Raw genomic sequence first — 20,802 nt, 5'->3', positions numbered from 1 at the left:
ATACTTACAAAATTTCTGAGTGATATGGGACGAAGTCTCAGATACTCTGTTTTATGGACCAGTGTTGTTTAACTGATCATGGGAAACCTGCTAGCACTAAGCCTTGCTGCAGTCGACAACCATTATTAATTTTGTTGCCTATTCAAAAGAAACTCTGTAACATCACCATTCTTAACAGTTTAAGTATTTTTTTCTGATTGAATAAATCATTTCATTCAGCTTAAATCTTTTGTTCTCGCGTACATCAGTTCTTCACTGGAATTAAACTCTTTTTCATTTATTATTATTGTTCTTAATACGTTTCAAATTATGTTTCTTGATAATTCGCATTACATATCAACGCTCGGGTAATTCAGCTGCAGGATCACGGCTAAAACACAATACTCGAGTGGAATTTGTTGCTGGGCATGAAATAAATCAGCTATATTTATTAATAGAGCCATACATCGCTCAAGCGCCATACAACTGGTACGTCGCAAAGTGAGAAGCACGTGTCTCTCTCATTCCATTGCTCACTGAATAATAGCGCACGTCTACTATATGACACGGACAAAAGGCCCAATTCCATCTGCAGCAATGGCCACCATCAGTATTTATTTGAATACTTTAATAATTCGGCTCCCGCTATTATTCTACAGTTTGTAGATTAATTTCTCTTTGCAGGAGAGCGTTATGTTGGACATTTCGGATTCTGTCGACCGATTCTTCTAATTCGTGATCCAGAGATCATACGCCACATACTTGTGAAGGATTTCTCGACGTTCCATGACCGAGGAGTCGTATTTGACGATGAAGAGCCACTAAACAATCATTTGTTTGTCCTCACTGGAAAACAGTGGCGACAACTGAGGGTTAAATTGAGTCCTACATTCACGTCTGGCAAACTGAAGGGTATGTTTAAGGTGAGTATGTACATGTTTTACATGTATATGAATTCGTAGTACTTTAATATAAAATCCCTCATTAAGATGTGTCAAATCTCTTTCTCCAGAAACATTGTAAAACTGCATTTCTTCAAGCCTGAAGTTCTTTAAGTACCTTCTGTCAATTGAAATACGTATTTGTTGGAAGGCTAATATCATTTAGAACATGATGAGGAATTTAACATTTGACAAAGTGGCTGTAGCATAGTGTATATTTCCTGCATGTCACCTTTGGAAAGGCTGTAATTTCTTAAGTCGGTGGTTGATATATTTTAGTTAGAAACATACTAAATGCATTATAGCATAGGCATAAACATCGCTATAACGCTATGATTTTGCTGTTTTCTTCAATTACAGTTTTTCAAAACTTTTCTTATAATAAGTCTGACAAACTTAACAAAAAAATTTGACAAATTTCGACTGCTTTTCTTGAAATCAATTATGTTGCCAATTATGTTGTAGTCTGGTTACACTGTCGGTTTCGACGCAGTTACGTGCCATGATCAAGTATTTTAAATCTTGATGCCTAGAATGTTACGATCATATTTTAAAATGTATAAGTTTAGAAGGCATGCGTCGTTGACAGCTGAAGCAAAGTTTTCATGACATAGTTTCGAAGTTTACTATTGAAAAATACTTCCGAAAGCTCTGCTTATTTAAATATTTCTACAGATAGATGGTCGCTATAAATCTCTTTGCGTACCTCTATAATGACGGAATAGTAACGAAATTTGGAATAATATTCTTGTTGTATGTTGTTGTTGTCTTTCGTCCATAGACTGGTTTAAGGCCGTTGTCCACGCTGGTCTATCCTTTGCAAGCCCCTTCATCTCTGCATAATCACAGTAGCCTATATCTATTTGAACCTGCTTACTCCATTCAAGTCATCGTCTCCCCCTACTACACTATGTGATCAAAAGTTTCCGGACACCTGATTGAAAACGACTTACAAGTTCGTGGCGCCCTCCATCGGTAATGCTGGAATTCAGTATGGTGTTGGCCCACCCTTAGCCTTGATGACAGCTTCCACCGTCGCAGGCAAAGGTTCAATCAGATGTTGGAAGGTTTCTAGGAGAATGGCAGCCCATTCTTCACAGAGTGCTGCACTGAGGAAAGTTATTAATATCGGTCGGTGAGGCCTGGCACGAAGTCGGCGTTCCGATACATCCCGAAGGTGTTCTGTAGGATTCAGGTCAGGACTCTGTGCAGGCCAATCCATTACAGGCATGTTATTGTCGTGTAGCCACTCCGCCATAGGACGTGCATTATGAACAGGTGCTCGATCGTGTTGAAAGATGCAATCGCCATCCCCGAATTGCTCTTCAACAGTGGGAAGCAGAAAGGTGCTTAAAACATCAATGTAGGCCTGTGCTGTGATAGTGCCACACAAAACAACAAGGGGTGCAAGCTCCCTTCATGAAAAACACGACCACACCGTAACACCACCGCCTCCGAATTTTACTGATGGCGTTACACACGCTCGTAGATGACGATCACCAGGCATTCGCCATAGACACACCCTGCCACCGGATTGCCACATTGTGTACCGTGATTTGTCACTCCACACAACGTCTTTCCACTGTTCAATAGTCCAATCCAAAACTAAGGCCTCTAGCGATAATGTGTCTCAGTGCAAAATTTAACTAGGTAAAATTTACTAAAAATCGTCGTGTTCTCTTTTCCTTTTTTGGGGGTGGGGGTGGGGAGGGGGAGGGATCTAAAAGTATACGGGTTGTGTAAACCCATTTTAGGGCCTGCTGACTCACCCTGTACCATTGCAGTAACCGAGCACCAAAGACTGCACAGACACGGACAGAAACAGCGGGGAAAACGATAACAACCAAGCTCGTCATAACAAACAGTTGTAATTTCAAGTAGAACCTTCACAGAGCACAAGCGATGCAAGAGAGAGTGGGCTGCACTGCTGGTGTGTAGCCAGCTAGCCCCAATCAGTCGCCAGTGACGCTGGCAGCAATGATAGTGGTGGCGTATGTGGGCACGCCAAAAAATTTTCAGTCACCTTGTAATGCGCAAGCAATTCCACACATATGGTCCATCGTTGTTCCTTATGGTCTTCTGCTAGGAATCCAGAGGGCACATGCCTTTGAAAACCTCAGTTGTTGGACAAATGTGTCAGCGCTGCCAACAGACCTGCCGAGCTGAGTGGCGAGGTGTTTCATTGTAATCCATCGATGACCTTGAACGAGAGTGTCCGCACTTTCCAACATTGGAGGCGTTACAATTGTGTGCAGCCGGCCCACACGTGGGAGATTGGACCGGTTTGCTGGACTTTGTGCGATGATGACGGGCGCTTCACCCAACGAGTCATGATGTTTTTGTTCACTGACAGGCCTCCGTAGACATTCTGCAAGCGCTACTGTATATGTGCCGTCGTGAAGGTTTATTTCGTTGGTATCCGTGCCCAGGACGTCCGATTAAGGCGTTTTAGGAACACACCTTACTTCCATTGTCCTCTGTGTTTTCAAACTGTGTTGTTTGATACAGTATACTGACCTATTAGTTTTTGTACATAGAAAAGGAAATAGTTCGTTTTCAAGCTCCAGGATTAATGTTCTGGTTTGGCGACGGCGCTCCGCGAAACTCTTAAGCAGTGGCGTTAACAGCGTCGCTAACTGCGGTTGCCGGCAGACGCTGTCAGATTGCGGCCGCGAGATGGCAGACGTGTTGGAGGCGGTGGCCGAGCGCGGCGACACTGTGGAAGTGCGGGAACTGGCCGCGAGGTACGCCACTGACGTCATCGCGTCCGTCGCCTTCGGCATCGAGTGCAACTGCCAACGGAACCCCGACAACGAGTTCCGCCAGTGGGGGCGCAAGATCTTCCAGCCCACCATAAAGTCGGGCATCAGCATCATCCTCTCTTTCATCAGTCCCACACTCACCAGACTTTTAAGGTAATTACGGGTGCTATACGTGCCTGTGACTGTATGTTAATCACTGTATGTTAATTCACTGTAAGATAAAACAGAAAAATGGCACACGAAGCTTCATCACCTTTCTCAAGGTGGCTTCTGTCAACTCCTCCTCCCGGATGATGGCCTCTCCCCCTCCATTTATCCTTCCTATCAACTCTGATCCTCACCTCCCCCACGCCTTCCTCTGTTTTTCCCCAGGCTCCCTCTCCCCCCGTTCCATCCTATTTTTCCCCCACCTACCCTCTCTCTGCTTCCCTTCTCTCCCCTGAGTCCTTTATGCTCTCCCCTCCACTGCCTTTCCCGCTCCTTGTCGCAACCGCCCAGCCGCCCCTTTTTCTATGTCCCCTCCCTCCGTCGGCTCCCCCCTTTTTTCCTTTCCTCTCCTCCCCCCATTTCCCCCTCATCGATCAGGGTCCTTGCCCCCCACCCCCATCTGCCACCGTGTCACCTGTATAGTTCTGAGCAAGATGTATGAGACAGGTGAAATACCCTCAGACTTCAAGAAGAATATAATAATTCCAATCGAAAAGAAAGCAGGTGTTGACAGATGTGAAAATTACCGAACTATCAGTTTAATAAGTCACTGCTGCAAAATACTAACGTGAATTCTTTACAGACGAATGGAAAAACTGGTAGAAGCCGACTGCTGTTTTAAGTGAGTGTTCAGTGTTGTGCGTCCCCTGTCAGTATTGCGAACAGCCACCATACTGTCACTAGTTGTGTTTTTTATATCGTGCAAACAGAAACCAGACTGTCGCTGTGTTTTTTAAATTGTGCCTGTGTATTTACTATGTGTTTTAATCGGCATCGCCGACCGTTTGGTTTTAATATTCTCTTCGTATATTTTTCTCCATGTTTCTGTTCTTAACAGTCACCGTTTTATCGCCTGCTTTGTTTGTTTTTCATATGTCCTGATTCTGTTTTTTAACTTTTCTGTAGGCTGCAGAGCGGCGTATTTTGCTGCTCCCAGTCGCCCCCTCCCCTTCTGGGGGAGGGGGGGATCGTAATGCAATAAAGAAAAAAAATCACCACAAAGGAATCATCCGAATGGGACGGAAATCAGTAGATGTGATGTACATGTACAGACAAACAAATAGTTGCAGCTTCAGAAAAATTGGATGCATTACTTAAAAAAAAGGAGGGGGGGTTCACAAATTGAACAAGTCAACAACGGGCTGGTCCACCTTTGGGCCTTATGCAGGCAGTTATTCTCACTTGGAAATTGATTGACAGAGTAGTTGGATGTCCTTCTGAGAGATGTCGTGCCAAATTCTGTCCGACTGACGCTTTAGATTATCAAAATGACGAGCTGGTTAAAGGACCCTGTCCATAATGTTCCTAACATTCCCAGCTGGGGAGAGATCAGGCTGACTTGCTGGTCAAGGTACGGTTTGACAAGCACGAAGACAAGAAGCAGACACTCTCGCCTGTGCGGGCAGAAGTTATCTTGCTTAAATACAGGGTGATTATAATTAGAGATAAACTTTCAAACCGCTGTAGAAATAACACTACTAGTCAGAATGACGTCAAATTGCAACGGAATATTATCGTAAAGGGGGAAAACGTATGGCAGAAGAAAATAAATAGTTACAAAATGTAGCAATAGAGGTTGCTGTACGCATCATAATTTAACAGTGGTCGACTACAAATGACAAATGAATAATACAATAATGCCTAAGGTGTACGTTTGACGTTAAACAAACTGTACTACGAAGTGTGCATGGGTGTAGAGGTTTGATATTGTTAGTTATGTAAGCCATCCTCCATGGCAAGGTCATATCACAACGGATGGGAAAAAACGGTTTTTCATTGTGCTGGGGCCAAAAACCGCATAAAAAGCATCAATCACTGCGGTATTTAATTGTACTGAGGCGAAAAACGGCATAAAAAGCATCAATCGAAATCAAATCGGATTATTAATTTCCATGTGACTGGCACAAAATATGTTCAATATGCTGTCCAGCGTTTTCTGCAACAAGTTGAAATCGAGAAACAGCATGTTCCACAACTGCTCGAAGTGTTTCTGAGATCACGTTCAGAATGTGTTTTGCAATGCGTGCCTTCAATGCAGCTAAGTTTGCAGTCGGAACACTGCACAAAACATCTTTCAGATAGCGCCACAGCCAGAAGTCACACGGGTTAAGATCAGGTGATCGGGACGGGCAGGCTGTAGGGAAATGGCGGCTGATAATTGTTGCATTTCCGAAATGGCGCTTCAGCAGCTCCTTAACTGGATTTGTAACGTGCTGAGGTGCACCATCTTGCATAAAAATGATCTCATCCACACATCCTCGCTGTTGGAGAGCTGGAAAGACGTGGCTGCGCAAAAGACGCTCATATTTCTTACTAGTGACGGTACAAGTGACAGGACCAGAAACACCTGTCTCTTCGAAAAAATATGGCCCTATTTAAATGATGCTGTAAAGCCGCACCACACAATGACCTTTTCAGGATGAAGTGGTATTGGTTTATTTGCAGTTTGATTTTCTGTTGCCATATTCGACAATTCTGTGTACTGACATATCCTGTCAGGTGGAAGTGGGCTTCGTCTGTCCACAAAACCTTCCACGGCCAACCATTGTCCACTTCCATGTGAGCAAGAAATTCTAAAGGAAAGGTTTCTCTTGCTGGAACATCAACAGGAAGCAACTCGTGCACCTAGGTAATTTTGAATGGATAGCAGAGAAGGATGTTTCGTAGGATTTTACTCGCCGTGCTCACGGGTATGTCCAATATTCGGGCAATTCTCCGTGCACTATACGTTTGAACACCACCACTCGTCTCCTCCTGCATTGGCCTCTGCTTCCACTGACGTCGAATCAATTCGTTTCCTCCTTCTACCAGGTTGCACGCCAAAGGATCCCATCCTTCCGAATTTCCGAATCATTTTCTCCAGACCCACGGCAGTCATCAGACCAACCACATTTTTCAAACCCTTCCGTGTCCGGAACTTCTGTAGAGCGACGTGTGCGCAGTCATCATTCTTGTAATACAGCTTTACAAGCAGAGCGTGATCCTACATTGAGACAGTCATGGCGAACGTCGCAGACGCGAAAGGAAGAAAAACCGTGTACCTGGCGTGTTTATACCAACTTCAATGAGTCGTCTGAATGACAGGTGTTTTCATTTACATATTCTGACACACACAGCGCCAGCTATTGATCAATTTCCACACTATTTTTTTTCCTTCTGCCATACGTTTTCCCCCTTCTTCGATAATATTCCGTTGCAATTTGACGTCATTCTGACCAGTAGTGTTATTTCTACAGCGTTTTTGAAGTTTAAGTATAATCACTCTGTATATGCCCTGGATCGCTTTCCCAACAAAACGAGGTGTAGATTATCGCCGACGTACCACTGTACTGTAAGAGTGCCGAGGATGACAACCAAAGGGGACATGCTATGAAATAAAAAGACACCCAACGCCACCACTCTTGGTTGTCGAGCCATATCGAGGGCAACAGACAGTCTGGTATCCCACTGCTGTATGGGGCATCTACAGACAGTCTCCAGTCAGTGAGAGTGCAGACCTAATGTGCCCGACAAGCCTGCAAACGGGCTTCGTGTCAATGGCAGTCGGCGCAAGGGGCGCCCCTCTGAGCCAACTATTAATGGTCCTTGTGGCCAATGAAGCCCCAGTTGCACATCAGATCGATGATAATGATGAATCCTGGATGCTGAGTGCCTCTCTGACGATTTCTCGGTTATCTCGTTCTGTCGTCCCTCTAGATCGACCACTTATTTCTCGACGCTGTGTCAGGCCATGGTTTACCCATACCTGCCAACATCGTCGAATAGTGGCATCGCTCCTGTTCAAATGTCGAGTGGTTCACCGGTCGCTCCAACTGGCTTCTTTGAGCCAAACTACACGTCTTTCGCAAATGCTGAAAAATGTATATAATGTTCACGCGCCTGTCTGCAAAGCATAGTTAGGTGTCCAACTGAGTAGGCAGAATGAAATTCGCAAAAATTTTATGCCCTGGTATCGACAAGTCCCCTGTTTACTATCCTTGGGAGCTGCGCGGTGAAACTGCGCTGCAGTGTCACACACTCATCCATCGGCCACCAAAGTTAACCATTTTGCAATTTTACAGTTACTGTTGATACCAGCATGAATACCAGTTTGTAATACATTTGCGTAAGTCCTTCATTTTTTCGTGGTGCACCTTTTTTTTCTTAAAAAATATGTAAAAATAATGTTCGGTGCGACTAGTCGCTCATTAAATACTTATTTATTCCCATGATCTAATTCTCATTTTTTTTTTTTTTCCTATTCATCTCCAGATCAAGAACCCAGAAGTATACACATCCTTGTTAGTAGATCGGTAATGGAAGAATTAAGAAAAATGATTTGCTGAACTAGAAAATGTTAGGACTCTCTAAAATGGTGCAACATATTCGAAATTATCATGAAAATGGATGCAAATTATAAGGAAAGTCGGGTAATATACGAGGTATGTCTACAAAGTAAGTCTCGTTTGGCTATATAAAAAAACGTGTACAGATACAGAAAAAATGTTTACTGTACAAAAATCCAAAACTGTTAAACTACTGATCTGCATAGCTTCCGAAATTTTGTAGGCACTTGTCACAGCGTGGCACAAGTTTTTGAATGCCTCCTTCATAGAAGGTTGCCGCCCGTGTATTTAACCATGTGGTAACATGTTCTTTCAGCTCGTCATCATTGTTGAAGTGTTGACCACCAAGGACAGATTTTAGGTGTAAGAAGAGATGAAAGTCGCTGGGAGCGAGGTCCGGGCTGTACGGAGGATGATCAAACGCGTCCCAGTGAAATTCCCGTAAGAGTTGTTTGGTCACATTCGCCGTGTGAGGTCGGGAATTATCGTGGAAAAAACAACACCTTTTAACTGTAATCCTCGGCGCTTGTCTGTATTGCGTGGCGCAATTTCTTAATGGTGTCGCAGTAACCATGTGCATTGATTGTTTGGCCTCATGGTAAGAAATCAATCAGCAAAATGCCTTTTCTGTCCCAAAAAACGATGCACATCACTTTTCGGAGTGTCAAGATTTGCTAAGGCTTAACCTTCGTTGGGGATGAAGTCTGCTTCCATTCCACTGATTGCCGTTTTGTTTCAGGGGTGTCGTACGATACCCAAGTTTCATCCCCCGTGACTATTCGAGAAAGAAAGCCATCGCCTTCTTTACTGTAGCATGTCAAAAACTGAACCCATCCATTGTTTATTGTGTTGTTTAGTAAGAATTTTGGGCACCCAACGTGAGCAAAATTTTCGAAATTTCAGTTTTCAGTAACAATTTCATGACTTAGGGATCGTGAGATTTGCGGAACTTCCATAGCAAGGGCACTAAGTGTAAACTTACGGTTGTGCTTAATCTTCTCTTCAATTGTGTGAACCAGTTCATCAGTAACCACAGACGGGCGTCCACTTCGTTCTTCATCGTGCACTTGATCACGTCTTTCATTGAACAGTCTGACGCATCTTCTAATCACTGAATCACTCATAGCATTTTGTCCGTAAACCTCGCAGATTTGCCGATGAATTTCCTTTGGTTTACCTTTCTTTGCATTTAGAAAACGAATCACAGATCTGATTTCACACGCGGCGGCATTTTTAATTACGGCTGACATTATAAAGAAGCACTACAAAGCACACGTCGGCAGCAGCGACCTGGCGTACATGTCTTCTCCTTGATTCAGAGTAACTGCCGCGCATTCTCGGAACTGCGATCGTAGGGCTGCCGCGGATAGAAATAGAAACGGAACTTACTTTGTGGGCGACCCTCGTACAATGTGTATGAGAACCATGAGGGAGAAATAAGTATGGAAGATCGTGAAGGAAGTTCTCGGATTAGAAAGGGTAAAAGATAAACATGTAGTCTTTTATTCGTTCTACTAAACATATATACTGAAAAAGCACAGACGGAAAGAGGAGATAAGAATGAAAGAATATCGAGGATAAGATGCTGAGGACACTGTTATCCTCAGTGAAATAGGGACAATTACGGGACACATTGAGTGGAACATAAAAGAAGATAAACCAAAGTAGGGAGAAGTACTATAAATAGATTAGCAGATCTCTGAAGTCACAACTGGGGACCACGAAGCAGACGAAGTGGAGGAATTCTGCTACCTCGTAAGCAAGCTAATACATGACGGTCGAAGGAAAAAGGACATAAAATGAAGCTTACCAAAGGAAAAGAGGGAATTCTTCGCAGAAAGAACCTCTATTATTAAAAACAGAACTTATTCTGAGGAAGACATTTCTATACGTTTGGATCTCATGATCGTATGTAACTGAATGAAGGACTGTGGGGAAGGCTTAAAAGAAGAGAATCGAAGCGTTTGGAACGTGGTGCTGCAGAAGAACGTTGAAGATTTGTTGGGCTGATAAGAATTGAGGAGGTTGTGTGCAGATTAGGCGAGGAACGAAATACGAGAGAAACACTGACAAGAACAAGGAACAGGACTATAGGACATTTGTTGAGATATCAAGGAATAACTTCCATGGTATTTGAGGGAGTTTTAGAGTGTTAGAATATTGCAACACATCCAACAAATAGTTGAACGGCTGGGTGCAAATGCTAATCTGAGATGAGGAGGTTGGCACATAAGAGGAATCTGCAGTGAGCCTACCAAACCAGTCACAAGACTGACCCCCCACCCAAAAAAAGCACAATGCTGCGTATTAGGTGTTAGTTCACTGTGACAAGAAGATTGTAAGAATTTAATGTATCACCTTCAGTGTTAATTACACCGCAAGTTATTTACAAAAATGAATTTCTTTACGTACTGCCGTAGTATGATCAATTTGCAGATTCCCAGTAATACAATCAAAAGAAAACCTTCAGTGTTCGTACTGCTGTTATTGTCTAGATTCAGTAATCAGCTTTCGATCATCTTCGCCCTTCTGCTAGACTATGATCCAATTAATTCATCAATGTATTATTATTATTATTATTATTATTATTACATCCCTGTCGAAATTTTAAATTGAATCCAACCTCTACTCCCGTTCCCTAAAAAGCCTAGCGAGCAGTTCATTGAACTATAGTGACGATCAACATGCATGTTCCTGTAAAGGGTCTATCAGCTATATCTATAGCTTAATAGCACCGTATTTTATTTGCAGAAAAGCTTTGGTGTCTTATTGGAATAAATGTAGCAAGCAAAAAATACAATTCTTGTGCATGTTCATGTTTTCTCGGGCCAATGAGTTCTCCATTAAACTTTGGGTGTACACCCGCATTAAAATCCACTTCTTCTTGTAATATTTCGGCCACGTACCGTTCTGTCCTCTTCCGAGTGACTTTTTCAGCCGAACGGAACATGGCCCAAATATTAGAAGTAGAATTTATGCGGCTGCACCCCAGAAACTTAATGGAGGAAAACTATTTTTGCGTAATGTTTCGAGTATAATTCTTATTCCCAGGTCCTCAAAGTATCCGGAAAAATGACATGTTGTATTTCATTCGTGACAGTGCTGACCCGACTTTGATTACATCTGCGATTTTGCGTGGCCACTTTTTGTGCTTTCAAGCGTACAAAATGTTATTCGAATTTTGGAGAGAGTGTCTGTGGATAGGCAAAGCCAAGGCAGTCGTTACTGAGATGTGATTTTGTCAATATGTCTGTGTCGGGTCAAATTTAGTCGAACTGAATATGTGAAGCAACGAGCAAAGCGAAGCAGGTAAGTGTCAGGTTTTGATGTATTTTTAAAATTTATTGTGATTAGAATAGTTATGTTTTATACAGGGAATGTTGACGCTAGGGTCTGAACTTTTCATGGCATGCAGAGGATGGGGCGCCAAATAAATCTGATATTGTGAAACCAGTATACATCATGCGCCCACTGATATACCCACATTCCTAGTAAAGGAATGAATCTGTTTGTTTGTTGCTGACAGGTAAGTAGCGAGAGACTGTTTGTGGTAGGGACAAACTAAGAACACACAACACAGTTGATTCGTAACCACAATTTCTCCCTGTGCCACGAGTTTATTTGATCTGGTTCTTGTTGTGTACTGAAGGCAGTAAGGTTAATATTTTTGTAGCATGTTTTATTGAGGAGGGAGGCAGAGAGTTCTACAACTATCCTTGTCTCCTGTTATACACTACGTAAATGGAAAGTGTTACACCATGAAGCACCATCAGATATTTATCAAATTTTGTGATGTTCATCACGTAACAAGTATTAAACGGTTCAACATTAATTCCATTTGGAATTGATGATCAACGTCAGTTGGGGCCAAAAAGCGAGGTCATTGGTCAAATCGGGTAAGGGAAGGAAATTGGCCGTACCCTTTCAAAGGAACCATCTCGGCATTTGACTGAAGCGGTGTCGAGAAATCACGGAAAAGTTATATCAGTATGGCCGGACGCGGGTTTGAACCGTCGTCTTCCCGAATGCTAGTCCAGTTTGCTAGCCATTGCGTCACCTCGCTCAGTATCAACATCAGTATGAAGTGTGTTCCACACCAGCACGAACACACACTTGTATTCGATGTGGCAGGAAAGCAAACATCTCCGACTCTGACGAATTTTTTACAACGCTTGAAACACATGCTGACTGAGCTCTTGAAGATGGCAGGCTGCATTTTGGTACGAAAGTATACGTCTTCCCATCACATACTACACATTTCTGTATGCATGGGTGATAGATCAGGTTATAGAGCAAGCTGGTTTAGGGCCTGTGCATTCCTCGAGTAATGTTTGGTTAGTCATTTAGACTACCAGGTACTTAGCCATTTATTGGTACAGATACTCTGTCGTCTATAAGATCTAGGTGGTGATTCATTTGGTTGGCCAAAGATAAGCAATTATCTACAGACAATCTACACTACTGGCCACCCAAAATGCAACATCCTGATGGGAGTAACCAGATCAGGTGAAATTTGCAGCAATCGTTTTCGGCAACGAGAGATGCACATAATTAGCATTTCAGCGCAAGCGCACATTGCACGGGGGCTTAATTAAATAAAATGCAAATAATTTTTCGTAGATGTATGTCCGGTTACGAAGTCTCGTAACCGGTTGGCCCTGAGTAGTATTAGTACGCAATCTGACTGCATAGAATAACAACAAAGAATGAAGGGAAATTTCCGTTAACACAATTGATTAATTAAGTCCCCAGCAACTATAAAAGCTACGAAACAACAAAGCACAAGTGTAACTGTTCTGTGTGTGGAAGTGTGATTCAACGTACACATCTGGCACGGTTCTTCCTCACTACGACAAGATATAACACATTTACAATGAAGTAATTAAAAAAACCAGAAATACTATAATTGAATATAGAAACCAGAATTACAGTCTAATACATGAGCACAAGCTAGATGCTTTGTTGACTGAACCTGTGACCAAGAGGCATTGTTATTTAGGAAATCTGAAATAATTTTTTTTTTGTTACCTTCATATATATTGACGAAAAATACACTGTGATCATTACAACATCCCCAATCGAACAGCATCTGCTGTCTCGCCCAACAGAACAACTGCACACGACATGCCCTCAACTAGTACTGCTATCGACATCCTCTCAACATGCACTGCCCACGGCAACCTCTGAACTACTACTGCCCCAGTGGAGGCGGCGGAATCATACTCTTTGGCGCAATCTCTGGCGCTGTGACTCAGTGAAGCCACCTTTCAACATCACGGGCGCTAGTAGTGTCACATGCACGCGTTGTATAAAGGGAGGACAGATGGCCATGTGGACGTAATGGAACTGCTCTTTCGTGCGATTGTTTTACATAAGCACCTTCAGTATCCCTCGCAGACGTCAACGAGCGTCTTTCGAGCACGCTTCGGATTTCGACCGAGGGAGAGTAGTTAGCCGGCCGCTGTGGCCGAGCGGTTCTAGGTGCTTCAGTCCGGAACCACGCTGCTGCTACGGTCGCAGGTTCGAATCCTGCCTCGGGTATGGATGTGTGTGATGTCCTTAGGTTAGTTAGGTTTAGTTGGTTCTAAGTATAGGAAACTGATGACCTCAGATGTTAAATCCCATAGTGTTCGAGCCATTTGAACCATTTTTGAGAATAGTTACCTCTAGGGATTGCGAATTATCCTACAGCGAAATCGATGATTGCATCAGATGGGACCAAGCAACAAAGATGCGGTTCTGTAATCGCTGGATGCAGAAGGTAACGACGGACCGGTGGGACCAATTGCACCTACGTCGGTGCACCACTCCATTTGATAACAGGAATATTGCGCAAATGGCACTGATGGATCACTCTGCCACATTACGGACCATATCACAACAAATTCGGTCTGTTGCGTAAAAAGGAGTGTCCGCGCGTACCATTCGACGTCGTTTGCAGCAGACTGAACAATCCGCAAGACGTCGATTGCTGCGTTTACCACTGAGTCAACACCACAGGCGCTTGCACCGCCAGTGGTGCGATGAACCATATACATGAACAACCAAATGGAACGGAATTGTTTTTACTGACGAATCCCTCTGCTGCCTGCCTGATTCATGCACTAGGGTTTGGGATGGTATTGGATTCCATTCCCGCACACCCCTTGTACCCATTGCTGGTACACTAAACAGCTAGCGTTACATCTCTGAAGTGTTCGAGTCTGTTCTCCTCCCATACTTTCGGAGCTTGCCGACGGCCAGATTGCAATGCCCTATCACACGTGGCATGCAATGTTCAAGATTTCTCCGTCGCCCTTCGGGTTCAATAGCTGCCATGGCCTCCCTGTTCGCCTACAGAAAGCGTCCCAGGATACACCACCCACTGCTAAACCGGATTCAACTTTGGCACTATGTGGAAGCAGCATGGACTGCAATACCCCATCAACACAGCCGAAGACTGTGCGTTGCCGAGGCGTGTAGCAACTGGTATAGCCAGCAACGGATGCAATACGCAATACTAATTTCATTATCCACCTTGCTTCACTATATTTTCAATCATGTGATCCCCTAAATCAGTTTGTGATATCTCAGGCTCTGGTTCAAATGGCTCTGAGCACTTTGGGACTTAACTTCTAAGGTCATCAGTCCCCTAGAACTTAGAACTACTTAAACCTAACTAACCTAAGGACATCACACACATCCATACCCGAGGCAGGATTCGAACCTGCGAACGTAGCGGTCGCGCGGTTCTCGACTGTAGCGCCTAGAACCGCAAGGCCATACCGGCAGGCTATTGTACCAGTTTTAAAAAATTAACATAACTATTCCTAGTTACAGTTGCTACATGAGGTGTACTTTTGACTTTGTGTGCATTCACCAATCAATCATTTCACTATAACAGATCTATACAACTATGTATACTTTTCTTCTGTAGCTATTTTGAACCTTCGTTTTGGCTAGTGATTAGGAATTATTTCTCTGCTTACTCTAGTTATTGCCTTTGGCTCCATGGTGCATTTAGCGCGTTTACTTGCGCGGGCGTATTTCCTGCGAGAACGTAATGACCTTCTACAGCTGTTCGACGATGTATACTAAAAATTATCATACAATTGCTATGAATATCTCTAGTTAAAAGTGTTTCACCAATCGTATTTGCGACCTTGCATATGTTCCGTTATTAGTTTGAAATTACAGTGAAATGAATACCCCTAGCTGCATACAGGAGTTGATATACGTCAACGGGGTCAGTTCAAAATGTGTGCCACGAGTGGGACTCGAACCCAGGATCTCCTGCGTACACGGCAGACGTTCTATCCATCTTTTTTTCATTTTGTTCGTTGTTGATCGTTGTGTTTGGTCGTTGCGGACGTCACATGACGTCCGTTAAAGTTCGTTTGTTGATTCTTCCACTCAGTTTTTTTATTACAGAGGCGAACCAGCTCTCTGACCGAACACGCTGAGCTACCATGTCGGCTCCATCTGAGCCACCGAATACACAGAGGATAGTGCGACGGCAGGGACTTATATCTGGCACGCCTCCCGTGAGACCCACATTCTCAACTTATTCAAATCAAATGGTTCAAATGGCTCTGAGCACTATGGGACTTAACTTCCAAGGTCATCAGTCCCCTAGAACTTAGAACTACTTAAACCTAACTAACCTAAGGACATCACACACATCCGTGCCCGAGGCAGGATTCGAACCTGCGACCGTAGCGGTCGCGCGGTTCCAGACTGTAGCGCCTAGAACCGCTCGGCCACCCCGGCCGGCTCTCAACTTATTGTTTCGCACTATATTCATAGTGCCCCTGTCCATTATACTCATTACTCGCGGCTTTTTGCCGATTCCCGCAAGTATTCGGGCACTGTTTGTGTATCCGCACAGAAGAAGATGGTCAATTGGCCGGTGAGCCTTAACTATGTATATAGTTAAGACTCAAATGGCTGGTGATGTTTGTTCGATAAGTAATGCCACACACATTTTTCTCGGCCAATTTTGGTTGAAAAAAAAAATCCTGGATTTGTTGAAACATCGTGGAACATTCCCGTTCCATCACCTATGTAGTTTCGTGAAATTTCGATACGTGGCGGCGCTATACGTAGCTTTCAAAATAGCGCCTGCAATGGAGGTGCGTTCCAAGAAGAGAGTTGGTATTGACTGTCTTTCGGCGGAAAACCAGAGCATCGCAGACAATCATAGGAGCTTGTAGAATGTCTATGGAGACATGGCAGTGAACAGAAGTATGGTAACCTTTGAGCGAAGCATCCGTAATCATCGCAACAAGATCACGCAAACCTATCTTGTCTCCTGCATGCCCGGCCGGTCGCACACAGCAATGGCTCCTGCAGTGTTGGAACGTGCGCACAGTCTCATTCGAGGTGATCGGCCGATCAGAGTCAAAAACTTCGTTGCACAAGTGGACATCTCTGCGGTAGTGCTGACACACTCGCCCACCAGCTGCGGCAGTCAATGTTATGTGCGCGCTGGATTTCTTGCCTCTTAAGAGAGCATAAAGTGTCACAGATGATGACATATGGGTTCATCCTGGAAACAAAACCGGCAGTTCATGGAGTGGCGCCACGAAACCTCTCCTCCGAAGAAAAGTTTAAAGCCACACCGTCAGCTGCTAAAGTCATGGCGTCAATCTTTTGGGACTCTGAAGGGGTTATTCTATTTGATATTCTCCCTCATGTTGCAACGATCAACTCTGAAGTGTTTTGTGCCACCACCAGGAAACTGAAGATACAGCGTTTTCGTCGCGACAAAAATCCAAACGAACTGCTCATTGTCCATGAGAACGGAAGGCTGCATGCAAGTCTGCCCACCCTAGAGGAGTTAAAAAACTTCATCGGAATATTCTTTCCTATCCACCTCACAGTCCAGCTATCTCACCTTCCAACTTCCATCGGTTTGGCCCCATTAGGATGCACTCCACGGAAAGCAGTAAACTGATGATTGGGAGGTTACTGATGCAGCAACGCGTTGGCCCCACAGTCGAACAGTAGAGTGGTACCACGCATACAGGCTCTCCCTGTGATGTGGCCCAAGCCGTCGCGTTGAACGGAGATTATATTGAAAAATACGGTTTTTTAGCCAAAAGAGTGGGGAATAATATGGTGTACTCGAACCCTGAATAAAACCAGCCTCCGTTCAGAAAAAAATGTGTAGCGCGACTTACTGGGCGCCCATATTATAAATGCCTCACCGCCACGAGCAGAAGAGTGACTCATCGTTAAACACTACGGAATGCCACAATATGCCCCATCTGATTCTGGATCTTGACCTTGTTATTGCGTCAGCGGTGAAGTAGGCTCAGTAACTCTAGATAACTGAGGCTGCTCTCACAGCCAGTACAACAGTCCTACAACCTTCAAGCTGCATAGTCCTTCTGGAAGGACCTGTACCTGTTTTTCTTTTCACTGTTATCCTGAGTCCATCTTATCACCACATGTTCGCAGCCCTTGCTCTACAGCCACTGTCCGTGCAATCTGTCGCTCTGATGCTCCTCATCCCAATGATTCTACCTTTCTGAAAGTCCGAAAGATGACGATACGCTCCACTTGCACGAAACCTGGGCATACTGCATTGCGATCCCCACTTGAAAAGTTCAAATAACGTTAGACGCATCAAATAGCCATCATGTACTCAGACAGTTCTTCATCTATATGAATGGCTTTGTACTGTACCTAAAATACTGAAAAAAACCTCATATAATAATGAAATATTAATCAGAGTGTGGAAATAACTGCAGTACCAGTCTGGAGGCGTTGCGTCAAGTGTTCCTTCTGTACTAATGGGTGTCTCACGAAAGACGCCCTGGAGGGGTTCCGGGTCGCGCGGTGCATATGCAGGCTGTTACCACTGCGTCTGCCGGTTGGCGCTATGCGTAGATCTCGGACACCAATACTTCGAGCGTGCCAACTACACTGCGCAACTGAATGTAATGGTGTCTTATTTTGATTTTTTTTCATGTTTAATCGCTTCAAATATTGTTGCTAGACGTCATTATTGCAACTGCGCCCTATCCGCGGCTCTCCCTGCCCGTAAGTCGCTCGGCCCGGTCATCAGGCAGAAACACCGTGCTAGTGTCTTCTATAATGTGCGATTGAGTGTCCGGGTCTTTTATTTTGAGTTTCCTGTCGAGTGTCCATTCGGCATGGTATACATGAAGTGTTTCTTGTGTTGAACTATGCAAAAACAGAATCGTATGTGGAATGTCGGCTTGAATTCATATTAAAATTTCCCGGTGTGCTTGTTCCCAAAATGGTTCAAATGGCTCTGAGGACTATGCGACTTAACTTCTGAGGTCATCAGTCGCCAAGAACTTAGAACTAATTAAACCTAAATAACCTAAGGACATCACACACATCCATGCCCGAGGCAGGATTCGAACCTGCGACCGTAGCGGTCGCTCGGTTCCAGACTGTAGCGCCCAGAACCGCTCGGCCACTCTGGCCGGCGCTTGTTATCAATGATTCGACGATACGCAGATTAGTGAAGAAATTTCATGAGACGGATCTGTGTTACACAAACGAAGGCCTAGAGAACCTATTGTTTTAATGGAAAATAAATTTGACGAGATAGAGGAGGCCTTGGAAAGAAGTTCGAGAAAATCTTTGCGCCGCTTAGCACTTCAGACTGGTGCGTGATGAGCATCTGCTCACAGAGCTGTGAACAAACTGAAACTGAAACCCTACAAAATGACGGTAGCGCATCAACTGAGAAACTCAGATACTCTTGCTCGACATCGTTATTGCGGTTGGTTGTTACAGTCTACGCACGACGGGGAAGTTGATCATGAGATGCTTTTTTTTCTGATGAAGCGTGGCTGCATTTGTCGTGGTACGTAAATTATGAGAACAATCGACGTTGGAGCTCCGAAAATCCTCAAGAGTTACATCGGCAACCTCTGCATGATGCGAAAAAGGGAGTGTGCTGCGCAACTGGTGTAAGACGAATTATTGGACCAATCATTCCCCATAAGACAGTAAGTTCTAACAGGTGTGTGAACAATATACTGGATACTTTTTTTTAACTAACATCTAACGTAAAGATGTTATTTCATACAGGATAAAACAACTCCACACGTCGCCAATGCTACTACACTACTGTCCGTTAAAATTGCTACACCACGAAGATGACGTGCTACAGACACGAAATTTAACCGACAGCAAGAAGATGCTGTGATATGCAAATGATTAGCTTTTCAGAGCATTCACACAAGATTGGCGCCGGTGGCGACACCTACAACGTGCTGACATGAGGAAAGTTTCCAACAGATTTCTCATACACAAACAGCAGTTGACCGGCATTGCCTGGTGAAACGTTGTTGTGATGCCTCGTGTAAGGATGAGAAATGTGTACCATCGCGTTTCCGACTCTGATAAAGATCGTGCAGCCACGTCTCGATCCCTGAGTCAACAGATGGGGACGTTTGCAATTCAACAACCATCTGCACGAACAGTTCGACGACGTTAGCAGCAGCATGGGCTATCAGCTCGGAGACCATGGCCGCGGTTACCCTTGACGCTGCATCACAGACAGGAGCGCCTGAGATGGTGTACTCGACGACGAACCTGGGTGCACGAATGGCAAAAAGTCATTTTTTCGGATGAAGCCAGGTTCTGTTAACAGCATCATGATGGTCGCATCCGTGTTTGGCGACGTCGCGGTGAACGCACATTGGAATCGTGTATTCGTCTTCGCCATACTGGCGTATTACCCGGCGTGATGGTATGGGGTGCCATTGGTTACACGTCTCGGTCACCTCTTGTTCGCATTGACGGCACTTTGAACAGTGGACGTTACATTTCAGATGTGTTACGACCCGTGGCTCTGTCCTTCATGCAAACACTGCGAAACCCTACATTTCAGCAGGATAATTCACGACCGCATGTTGCAGGTCCTGTACGGGCCTTTCTGGATACAGAAAATGTTCGACTGCTGCCCTGGCCAGCACATTCTCCATAGCTCTCACCAATTGAAAATGTCTGGTCAATAGTAGCCGAGCAACTGGCTCGTCACAATACGCCAGTCACTACTCTTGATGAACTGTGGTATCGTGTTGAAGCTGCATGGGCAGCTGTACCTGTACACGCCATCCAAGCTCTGTTTGACTTAACGCCCAGGCGTATCAAGGCCCTTATTACGGCCAGAGGTGGTTGATTTTTCAGGATCTATGCACCCAAATTGCGTGAAAATGTAATCGCATGTCAGTTCTAGTATAATATATTTATCCTATGCATATCCGTTTATCATCTGCATTTCTTCTTGGTGTAGCAATTTTAATGGCCAGTGGTGTATGACAGCAATACGAAGTGTTTTTGATGGTAGGATAGTTGACTCTCCTCCTCGTTCTCCAGATCTAAATCCGTGTGATTTTTGTCTTTGGGGAATGTTAAAAGACAAGATGTATACAACCAATCCCCACAGGCTCGAAGTGTTGGAAGACAGGGTCATTCCCCAGATTTCGGCAGCCGAAATTCGTCGAGTGTTTGCTAATGTGTTCAGGAGGTGTCAGGCTGCTGTTACCACAGAGGGATATCATTTTTAACAGCTACTGTAAATAAAGGTAAGCTTAAGTTAAGCAGATGACAACATTGTTT

General features: G+C 44.3%; 1 protein-coding gene across 1 annotated transcript in view; it reads left to right on the top strand.

Annotated features, from left to right (window-relative positions):
• Nucleotides 1–20,802, top strand: part of LOC124615925 (cytochrome P450 6k1-like) — a 111,002-nt gene that overhangs the window by 50,208 nt on the left and 39,992 nt on the right. The window contains exons 3-4 of the mRNA XM_047144109.1: nucleotides 664–902; nucleotides 3,573–3,835. Coding sequence (XP_047000065.1) covers nucleotides 664–902; nucleotides 3,573–3,835 — 502 coding nt within the window. The remainder of the gene's footprint in view (nucleotides 1–663; nucleotides 903–3,572; nucleotides 3,836–20,802) is intronic.

The sequence above is a fragment of the Schistocerca americana genome, chromosome 5 (genome assembly GCF_021461395.2).
Source record: "Schistocerca americana isolate TAMUIC-IGC-003095 chromosome 5, iqSchAmer2.1, whole genome shotgun sequence".
In the NCBI taxonomy this organism is placed as follows: Eukaryota; Metazoa; Arthropoda; class Insecta; order Orthoptera; family Acrididae; genus Schistocerca; species Schistocerca americana.
This window is presented reverse-complemented; position numbering and strand designations above follow the sequence as displayed.